The 10,875-nt window shown below is 45.2% G+C and overlaps 1 protein-coding gene across 3 annotated transcripts in view; it reads right to left on the reverse strand.

Annotated features, from left to right (window-relative positions):
* The window catches only part of SCAPER (S-phase cyclin A associated protein in the ER), a 143,368-nt gene extending 134,557 nt beyond the window's left edge, over positions 1 to 8,811 (reverse strand). Inside the window, exons 1-3 of one of the 3 annotated variants that reach the window (XM_045824868.1) lie at positions 8,749 to 8,811; positions 4,980 to 5,045; positions 1,831 to 1,948 (exon numbers count right to left, since the gene is read on the reverse strand). In XM_045824868.1, the coding sequence (XP_045680824.1) occupies positions 1,831 to 1,948; positions 4,980 to 4,985 (124 nt within the window). In that variant the 5' untranslated portion in view covers positions 4,986 to 5,045; positions 8,749 to 8,811. The other 2 variants (XM_045824867.1, XM_045824870.1) reach the window with 2 other exon arrangements.
* Positions 8,812 to 10,875: the final 2,064 nt, after the last annotated feature.

Genomic DNA, 10,875 nt, shown 5'->3' on the forward strand with positions numbered 1-10,875 from the left:
GGATCTGAATTTGTTTCATGAATGATAAAATTTTAAAAAATAAAAACAAGGTCAAGTTAGTGATACATCTCAACTTATATATACAGGACTGAAAAATACTTATTTCCGTACAAATTTTATTGCAACAGTAAAATCAAGAATACCTTCTTTACTACATAAGTATTTTGTTTTAACTTATATGATTTATGAAATACAGTTTCATTTTGAAAAGGGAGGTTTTTAGTCCTTCCTATTTTTGCGGCCAGATGTATCTTTCCCATTTGTTCTAATTTTTTAATAAGATACTACCAACTATTTTATAATCACTCTATTTCTGAAAACAATTCTAAACAGGAGTAAAAAATTCATAATGTACAAAATAACTTTCTTTCTGCTAAATAATTTTTGCCAGAACCCTGCTGCAGTATAAATGAAGTAAACTGTAGTATCTGTCCACAATTTATCTGCCCATGAGTGGGCCTCCCTTATGGGCAGACAAATCGGGCATGAAGGCAGAGAACTCTGCACTCACCTACACAATCCTTTATGCATCCTTTCATTAACCAGCTTAGAACAAGTACCAGAGGAAACAGAGGAAAAAAAAAAAAAAAAAGGAACAGATGAGAACTTTTAAAAATTGACTTATTATCCTCAGAAATATCTGAGTACGTTGCAGCCATAAAACAAGAACAAGTGGTTGTTTTGTTTTATAATGTGGGTGTTTTGTTTTATAATTTTTATTTTTATGGATTTATTAATTTTTTTGAGAGAGAGAAACATCAATTCTTTGTTCCACCACCATTCACTGGTGATCAGTGATGAAACCCACAACCTGGGAGTATCAAGATGATGCTGTAACCAACTGAGCTGCTTGGCCAGGGCCCAAGCTGATCTCAAAAAATAACTAACTAAATAAATAAATAAATTGTTTTTCTATAAGGCCTATAGAAAGGTCTTTCTGTAGAAAGTCCTTTCTATAGAATGATATAAAATAATCCTTACCAAAAATTATGAAGTTAACATTCTTCTTTGTAATTATTGTAGATATTCAGATAGTTTTAATTCACTGGGCTTATAGTTCAGTTATTTTGCAATTAGCATAAATAAAGCTTTTAAATTGTACCGGCTAATTTTTTGTGTATTTATATGCAACATTATGTTATGTCATACATATGTGTGATTCATTATTGTATTTTCTTTCCTTTTACGGTTATTTAAAATAGAAGCAACTGTAATAAAAACACCTCCAGATTGCTTTGTGTTCTGAGTAACTCATGGAAAATGGCAAATGAAATTAAACAAAACATTTATAATACATAGCAACCATAGACATGTTTAGGTTTTATGTTGTTACTTGTGTAGTAAATAATATTGATATCTATTTTTTATTTGTGTAAGAATTTGAGGAAAGAAAATAATCTAATCTCCTCAAACTTACAAAAACCCCAACCCACTAGTAATAATAATATAACAAACCCAAATTCATTCCTTTGTGAAACAGTAAAATTAGTAACACTTTCCTGAAACCATTTGTATATCAGATAAAAAGGCTATAAAAATTACTTCTTATTTAATTTATACTAGTTTGCCCCAGAGTTTTCTAATGGTAAACAGTTTTCACTCCATCTATGGTTTAGGACTAAGCGTTACCTTCTCATTTACAACAAAAGGAAACTGATTTTTAAGACATACCAACCAAAGTGTCGCAGGTTCGATTCCCAGTCAGGGCACATGCCTGGGTTGCAGGCCATGACCCCCAGCAACCACACATTGATGTCTCTCTCTCTCTCTCTTTCTCCCTCCCTTCCCTCTCTAAAAACAAATAAAAATAACATCTTTAAAAAGACATACCATCGTCATCTTTGCTCTCTAGGGGAACGCTCCACGCGATCAGGTTGCGGGCCGTGCGCCCCTCCTCCGCCACGATCCTCCTCACTTTGTCGTGGCTGTTGGAGCGCTGGAACGAAGCCTGGGTGCGGAGGGGAGAGTCTGTGTTGCATCATTGGATCAGCCAACACATAAAAAAGTATACTTGGCAGATAAATTTATTATTTCTCCTATTTCTCAGGAAGACAACGCTCAAATTCTAGTAGCATCTAATAGTCCTATTCTTCCAGAAATGCCAGTAGTAACTTGATAGTTTTCAACACTGTCATCTAGCCCTGCCCCGTGTGGCTCAGCGGACTGAGCGCCCGACTTCGAGCCAGAGGGCGGCCGGTTCCAGTTCAACTCCCAGTCTAGGGCGTACGCCTGGGTTGCAGGTGGGCAGCATGCGGGGCGACCCTTTCTCTCCCTCTCTTTCTCCCTCCCTTCCCCTCTCTAAAAACAGATAAACAAAATCTTTAAAGAAATAAAAAAAATGAAAAGATTAACTTTCTCAGAACGAGGTCTCTTCAACCCCTAGACTTGGCCAGGCCCCCATCTGTATGCGAGAAACAACTTATACTCCTTTGTAGCACATCTCACAATTGTAGTTTAAATTCAAAATTATGTGGTAAATTACGTATATGATAAATAGATACATAGTGTATGGTATACACATACATATTTACATACATGCTTTTTTGAAAATGTAAGCACTAAAGGATAAACCAAAAACTAGTAAAAATGATTACCCACAGCACCCAGTAAAATGGCTACTGTCATAAAAAAAAGTTTTGGGAAGGACACGTACAATACAAATTGGAACCATCGTGCATTATTGGTCAGAATGTAAATATAACATAGCTGCTGTGGAAAACAGCATGGGGGTTCCTCAAAAAAAATTTTTTTTAAGATTTTATATCTTTATTTTTACAGATAGGGAATGGGGGTGGGAAGCGAAACATCGACAGGTCACCTCTCGTACATGCCCCAGCTGGGACCGAGCCCACGGCCCAGGAATCACACGGGTGACCTCTCGCTTTGCGAGACAACACTCAACCAAGCGAGCCACACCAGTCAGGGCCTCAGAAATCTTTAAACAGACCGACCATATACATGATCCAGCAATTCCCTTTCTGGGTATACAGCACAAAGAACTGAAAACAGGGCCTCACAGAGATACCTGTGCACCTGTGTTCACAGTGACTCCATTCTCAATTTGTGGGAGCCGCCCTGTGCACCGGCAAATGAAGCAGTGAGCCAACGTGGCCTATACACACAACGGAGTATCATGCAGCCTTACACAGGAAATTCTCACATACGCTACAATGTTGAGGATAGTGCGCTAACTGAAATAAGCCAGTCGGAGAAAGACGAGTGCTGTCCAGTTCCACTTCAGTGTTGGACCTGGAGCGGTCGAAATCACAAAGGCAGAAAGTAGAACTATGGTTGCCAGGGAGTCGAGAACGGGGAGTGGGGCGTTACTGTACATTAGGTTTGGCGTTTCGGTTTTGCAAGGTTAAAAGAGTTCTGGAGATAGATGGTGATGATGGTTACACAGTAACATGAATGTGCTATAAATAGCACTGAACAGCACACCTAAAAAGGATTCAGATGTAAATTGTATGTGTATTTTAACAATTTTTTTAAAAACTGGAAAAGAAAGAATTATCCACTAGGGAAGAAGAGGAAGAACAGAGATGAAAATCAGACTTCTCTAAGTGAATACTATCTCATAGTTGACATTTTGAACCATGTAAATGTTGTATGTAATAGTAAATAAAAATCAAAAGGAAAAAGAAATATCAAAAGATCAAAATGAAGATGAGGAATAATTTTTTTCAAGGTACTGAAAGGAAGATCTGGCAACCCGGACTTCTATACTAAGCACGGCCGTGTCTGAAAAGTGGAAGAGGAAAAAGGTATCTTTAGGTAAACAAAAACAGAGTTTATAACTAAAAGGCCCTGCACTATAGGAAATTCTCAGGATATAACACGCAGAAGGAAAATAATCCCAAATGACAGATTAAAAAAAAAAATCAAACACTTAGAACTTGTCGTTCTGTCATTAAGACATACAGCAGAGTGAAGCTCGGGGAGCGTGGAGGGGGTTACGATGAAACAGGACGCAGAACACAGGCAGACAGACTCCTGCCCTGAGCGCTCCACTGTCAAAGACTGGACCTGTCGAAGTATCAAAACCCAAAGCTGATCAGTAACTAACGGAGGGAACAGGAATGAAGAGGGATTCGCAAACTGAACTGGGACCCCCCAGGCCACACTAGGAGGGCAGAAAAGGGAAGGAGGTAGATCACAGCCACCGTGCTGGGAGTAAAAACGTCTGACGTCGTCTAAGAACGGCCACCCTAAATCTCCCACAGGAGGTGTGCGGGCAGACAGGGCTCCCCCATAAACTCCGCTCCCTCCTTCTCCTGTAGTGGGGTGGGATGGTGTAAGAAGACGCTTGGAGCTGCCTGAAAATCCCGAGTTAGAAAAGTGTGGGGAAAGGGGAGCTGTCTGCCCCGGCTCTCCGGGGCCTTTCACCACGCTGGCCCCCCTCCCAGGCCCAGAGACCTGCACCCACCCCTGTCGGGGAGCGGGGAGCGTACTGCTCCTTTCAGAGTGGCTCCGCCCTGGGCAGAAAAGCAGGTCAGTCTGGTGGCATGGATCGACTTAGGACTTAAAAATCAGGACATAAAAGAAGCCAGCTCCCGTTTGTGTCTCTGCCCTAGGTCCCTCAAATGGCAGGAGCACGCCTGGGACTCTCGGGCTGAATACCACATCCACGGCTGTATACTCTATTTACTGTGCTTTACCACAAACGTGTTCTATCAAATATCTTTATAGAACAAACACTACATCGGAAAAGATAATAAATCAAAAATACATGGAAGAGCCCTGGCCGGGTAGCTCAGCATCGTCTGACATGCCAAGGTTGCGGGTTCAATCCCCAGTCAAAGCACATGCAAGAATCAACCAGTGAATGCACAAGTAACTGGAACAACAAATTGATGTCTGTCTCTATCTATCTCTCAAATCAACAAGAAAGAATATTTTTAAAAATAGATGGAAGAAAGAAAGAGAGAGGCAAAAAAAAACAAACTAAGGTTAATGTTTAAGATAGTTCAATCACTTACCATCATTCTTTATTTTCTTCTATGCCAAGAAGCTCATTTATCACATAATCCCATGGGGTGTGACTCCTAGAATAAAATATACAGAGACTATTAGTCATAACATTGTCAGGAAATCATATTTACTCGTAAAATGATACAAACCCTATTACTGCAAATTTCTTATTAAATTAACAACAAAAAATAAAATGCTCCTTCATACCACCTGTTTCGATACAATATAGCATGTTTTAAATAGTCCATGCTTAAATGGAAAAGCAGCAGTGTTATTACACGAATAACAATATCCCAACCTGGAGGCATCCAACTCTTTTTCCTGCTGCCTATAGACACACGCACAAATACTTCATATCCTGACTCAGTTCACACGTGTTTAACTGAAACGGAAGTTTCACGAAGCAATCTTTACTCCTGTTGTGTGAGGTACCCTCTGATATTTCCTCCTCTGTCCCACTATTTAAATGCTTCACGGCATTGACGTATGACTCACTAATGAATCTCAGCCCAGTGTATGAAGCACTGTGTAAGCTCTTCTTAGGGATTGTCAAAAAGTGAGATGTTATCAGCATATCTTATTTACCGACAACATAAGACAGAACAGAACCTACTCTTCAGGGAGCCTACTGAATGCGGCCAGATCTGCACTCAAAGGAACCTGCAGCAGAGACAGCGGCCAGAACACAAAGGGGCAGGGAAGTGCTCGAAAGGACGGCCCGGCCCCGTAAGGAGAGCTACCGAACACAACAGAGCGAGCGGCAACTGGGACCGAACCTTCCGGGACGGCCGCCAAGATCACACTTAATCTCCTTTGTCAAGTGAATCTGCTCCTCTTAAACGCAGCACCTCAAATGAAAACACACGTCCAAACAAAAACTAATATACAAGAATTCATAGCAATATTATTCGTAATAGCCAAAAAGTGGAAACCACCCAAATGTCCATCAGCTGATGGATTAAAAAGTACTACATGCATACAACGGAATACTGTTCGACCTTGAAAAGCAAGCAGGGGTACTAGGGAACTTTCCGGAAGATGGACATGTTCTACACCGGGACTGTGGTGGTGGTTCACAACTATGTATAAAGTTGTGGATACTCCATAAACTGTCCACTTAAAAAACGGGTGCACTTTTGTATGTAAATTATACGTCAATAAAATTGAATCACAGAAAAGGGCATATAGCTCAGGGGGGAAATAAAGGTGATCCCCAACTTGCAAAGTTGTTGGAAGGATCAGACGAGATGTCTGTATGCTGAAACAAGCACGGCACAGTGGGAAAGAGGGCACACTGGTGTGGGATGGAGTCCAATGTAGCCAATTCACTGGATACTACTTACATAGCTGTGAACAAGTCATTTAACCCCTCGGAACTGAAGTCTTCTATTCTGTAAGGACAGTAACTTCTACTTTACATAGGTAAATGGGAGCATACTAGAGCACTGACGAGTTAAAACAGTATCTGACACATAAAGGTGCCCAAATAATTTCTTATACAATATTTAAAACCTAAGCCCTGGCTGGCGTAGCTCAGTGGATTGAGCGCAGGCTGTGAATCAAAGCATCGCAGGTTCGATTCCCAGCCAGGGCACATGCCTGGGTTGCAGGCCACAGCCTCCAGCAACCGCACATTGATGTTTCTCTCTCTCTCTCTCTCTCTCTCCCCCTCCCTTCCCTCTCTAAAAATAAATAAATAAAATCTTTTTAAAGATCGTTTAAAAAAACCTAGCACATAGTAAATGCTCAGTAAATGTTATCCTTTTTTTCCCCATTTTTCTTGAATGAGAGTTTTCTCTTCTACGACACCTTAACAGTCTGAAGGACAGGACGAATACCTGAACTTCCCTTTCACCTCCATTAAGACAGTGTCATAGAAATGGTAAGCACTCAACAAAGATAGTGAAGGAAAAGAAGCTGAATGGCTTGTTGACGAAGAGAGGTAAATGGGCAAAACCGAGAACTTCTGGGGCAGTGAAAGCACCCTGTGTGAAGTTATAATGGTGAAGCCCTAGAACAAGCATTTTTAAAGTTTATGTTTAGAGGACAATATCCTTTCCCTGGCTGGGTAGCTCAGTTGGTTAGAGCGTTGGCCCAATACACCAAGGTTGGAGGTTTGATCCCCGTCAGGGCACACACAGGAATCAACCAATGACTGCATCAGTAAGTGGAACAACAAATGGATGCCTCTCTTTTCTCTCCCTCTCCCCCCTTCCTCTTTATCTCTAAAACACCAGTAAATAAAAAGTTTTTTTTTAAACACTATATCCTTTGGACCGTGGTTACCAGAGTTATTTAAAAATGCATTTTTGTAGTTAACATTGATTACGCTTTCATGCACAATCCAGCAGGTGAACTGACCTACACCAGCGGGTGGGTAACTAGAGAAAATAAATAATTGCAGCTCGACGGCGTGGAAAGAAGGTAGGAAAGGAGCAAGCATTTGTTGAGGGCTTACTAGGGGCCAGCAGCAGCTGTAAATGCTGTGAAGACACCTCGTTTACTTACTACCACAAAAGTATAAGGTGGAAAATAGTTTCCCTATTATACGGAGGAGAAAATCAAGCACCAGAAAACTTAACCACCTGCCGAAGGACAGTTCGTGGAGCTGGGATTCAAACTGAGATCAGTCTGCTTTCAAACCCATCAGATAACACTTCCTCCCACAAAAACAACTTTCCCAGCCATGACAAACGGGCTGTGTGATTCAGTCAGACTAACTCCTCACTGAGTATTTATTACTCAAACCATTTCACTCTGTGGCACAAATCCATGGGCACCCAACACATTTGTTGAGAAAGTCATAGTTAAGAAAAGAAAAAAAAAACCACCAGGGACAGAGCACGAAATATAAAGCAGAGGGAGATAATGCTCAGACCACCAATCTCGGGCCTGAAAGCTTGATCTCAGATGCACCAAGTATCCGCGGGTGACCTGGGACAGGAAATAATCTCGTTCAGCCTCAGTTTCCCCGTTCACACCAGGAGCATGACGCCCACCCCGTGCTCCTGGCTTGGCCTGTTCAGGAGCCCGAAATAGCTAATGTCGGCGAGGTCGACACGTGAACTGGAACAAGCAGCAATACGATCAAGGAGTTACTGTGCAGTTCGATGTCTCCACGGAACCGCTATTTTTACGGAGAATCGTTGGGCACGAACAGAAGGGGAACGTGGTCCACCCGCCGCGGGCAGCTGCTCCGAGGCGGCGGCGCCGCGTCCCGGGAGCCCGTCCGCAGCAGGTGCCGCTCCAGGGCCGGTCTCCGGCCCGCTCTCTCGCCACACGGGGGGGGAAGGAGCCGGCGAGGTGCCGGGAAGGAGGCGCAGACAGGTGCGAGGCCCCGGCGGGTCTCCTCACCCTCCGGGCCGCCCCTCCCGCCCGGCTCCCCGGCTGGGCGTGGGGAAAGCGCGGAAAACCCGCTGACAGGGAGCGGACGGCGGCCATCCTGTCAGCGTGGGGCCGGCGAGAAGGGTCCTCCGGAAACCCCTGGCCGAGGCGGGACACCCCCGGAGCACACCCCCGCCGCCGCGCACCTCGCCGCCCTGCCCACCTGCCCCGCAGGCTGCCCCGGACGACCCCCACCCCGCCCTCCCCGGCGGCCGGCTCCCCTCCCCCCGTCGCGCTCCCGGCCCTCTCCGCCCGCACGCCGAGGGAAGGGCAGCGGTGGAAGAGCGTACCCCGCCGCCACGGCGCCCCGCGGCCCCGCGAGGCACTCCGCCCGCCGGCGTCCCCGCCCAGGCCCGCCAGGTCTCCGGGACGCGCGCCCCGGCGAACACTCACCCCTGCCGCCCAGCGCAGCGCGGGCGGCACCGAGCGTCCCGCCGGGAAAGGGGCGGGGCCGCCGCGGCGCACCACGTGACCCGCGCTCCGGCCTCCCTTGCGCAGGCGCATCAGCCCGCGAGGAGGGGCCGCGGAGAAGCGAGTACTGCGCGGCGTTCGCACCTCCGCCTCCCTCCGCCCTGCGCGCGCGCTCTCGCAGTCGGTCCCTTCCCTCTGTCTGTCTGCTCCCCACAGTGAGTCTCACCGAGGAAGAACCCGTGAGCACGCTTCAGAACCCACGCGGGACTACTCCGGACAGCTCTGTGCGGCCCCTCCTCTGAGCCGGGCTCGCAGGGTGCAGTGGACACCCGACAAAACATACTTAAATCACAGTTCTGAACAAAAATGGTAGTCCGGATTCCAGACCAGGGTTACCATCGTCATCCCACGGGGAGTTCAGACGCTCCGCCCTTCCCTCTCCCTGGTCACTCACAACGGGTGGGAAGTCATAGAATCCAAGGGAGACTACCTCACAATTGGACTGGCAGCGTGGTGACCACTGTCCACCGAAGGTCCTTTCACCAGCTCTGTGCCCGCAGGGGTCCCCGGGTCAGGGTACTCGGGGTAAACCAGTCTTCCACGGAAATGGAGAGTGTGCCGCTCGCTGTGTGGCGGCAGAACTGCCACCCCCCCGCCCCGCCCCGGGCTGGTCCATTTCTGTACAAACGGGGCCTGATTGCAAGCCTCAATCCTATCAGTCCCATCAGTCCAACTTGATCCTAGCTCTCGTGTGAGAGTCCACTTGCAGGCAGGAGGTTTGGCAGCCCAGTCTGTGGCTTTTCACTGAAAGGCAGCCTGCCTTAGGCACCTCTGCTAAGAACGGCTATGAATTGGAGGCCAACTAACTAGGAGGAGTCCTTTTTGGCAGGTGTATTCTTTTCCATGTCAACAAGATAGAATCATATTGCTGGCTATGTTCTGTCCCCTCTCCCCTCTTTCCTTTCTAGAAAACTTACTCTTTCATTGACTTTATTTAATAAAAGCTTATTGTGCACCTATCGCATATCAGATGCTGTTCTAGGTGCTTGGATTTAGTAAATAAACTAGATTTTTAAAATTCCTGCCTTCTTGGAGCTGGGTGGAACAGTAGGCACAGCAAGTTACATGATAAGGTGATAAGCACTACAGTAAACAAAATTAGGATCAGGAGGACGGAGTATGGACTGCAGTTTAATAAAAGGTAGCCAGGGCCTCATCCTCATCAATTATCCCCTCTCTCTAACGCTGAAACGTTCACATGTTCTCTCCCCAAAAGATTAATAGGAGATTAAACCAAGAAAATCCCTCAAGTTGTATGATTACTCAGTCTAAGTTGTTCCTTCATTGACTGCCCTGTAGTCGTCCGTTCCTGACTTAAGACTCCCTAGTTCTTGCAGTAACGTCAACAAATATAGTCGCAGTAGACTGTGCTCATCGCTAGAGCAGAGGAACCTACAAAGCAAAATGACGGGACAAAGAGACCTAAGAGATCAACAATTTTGGTGGCAGGAAGTTAGCAAAGTCATCTTTTAGGAAACACTTGTGCTGGATTTGGAAGGTTGAGTAGGAATTGGCTAGAGGGGGAAAAAAAGAAAAGTAAAAAATTTTGAGTCCAAGGCCCTGACCAGGTAGCTCCATTGGTTAGAGCCTCATCCTGATACACCAAGATTGCAGGTTCGACCCCAATCAGGGCACATAGGAGACTCAACCAATGTGGAACAGATTGATGTCTCTCTGTCTCTGTCTTTCTCTGTCTCTCTCAAAAATCAATATATTAAAAAAAATTAAAGAATTTTTTTAAAGTTTTGAGCTCCTTCTATGGGTCAGACAACTTACAGTACTCCCCATACAAAATTTACTAGACAGGTGTTATGATTCCATTTTTCACATAATTTTTTAAAAAATGAAGTCACTTATTCAAAGTGTATAGCAGGTAAACTAGGGAAACTGAGGATCCAAACATGATGTGTCTGTGTTCTTTCATGACACCATGCCATTGTACTTCCGTTAGGACAGAAGGGCATGCGACCAATCGCTGCAAATGCTGTATGATGCCATCTCTATGAAGTTCAAGAACAGGCAAAACTTGTATCCTACTTGGCCAGGGTT

The sequence above is a fragment of the Phyllostomus hastatus genome, unplaced genomic scaffold, assembly GCF_019186645.2.
Source record: "Phyllostomus hastatus isolate PE091 unplaced genomic scaffold, TTU_PhHast_1.1 phas_scaffold_555, whole genome shotgun sequence".
Lineage (NCBI taxonomy): Eukaryota > Metazoa > Chordata > Mammalia > Chiroptera > Phyllostomidae > Phyllostomus > Phyllostomus hastatus.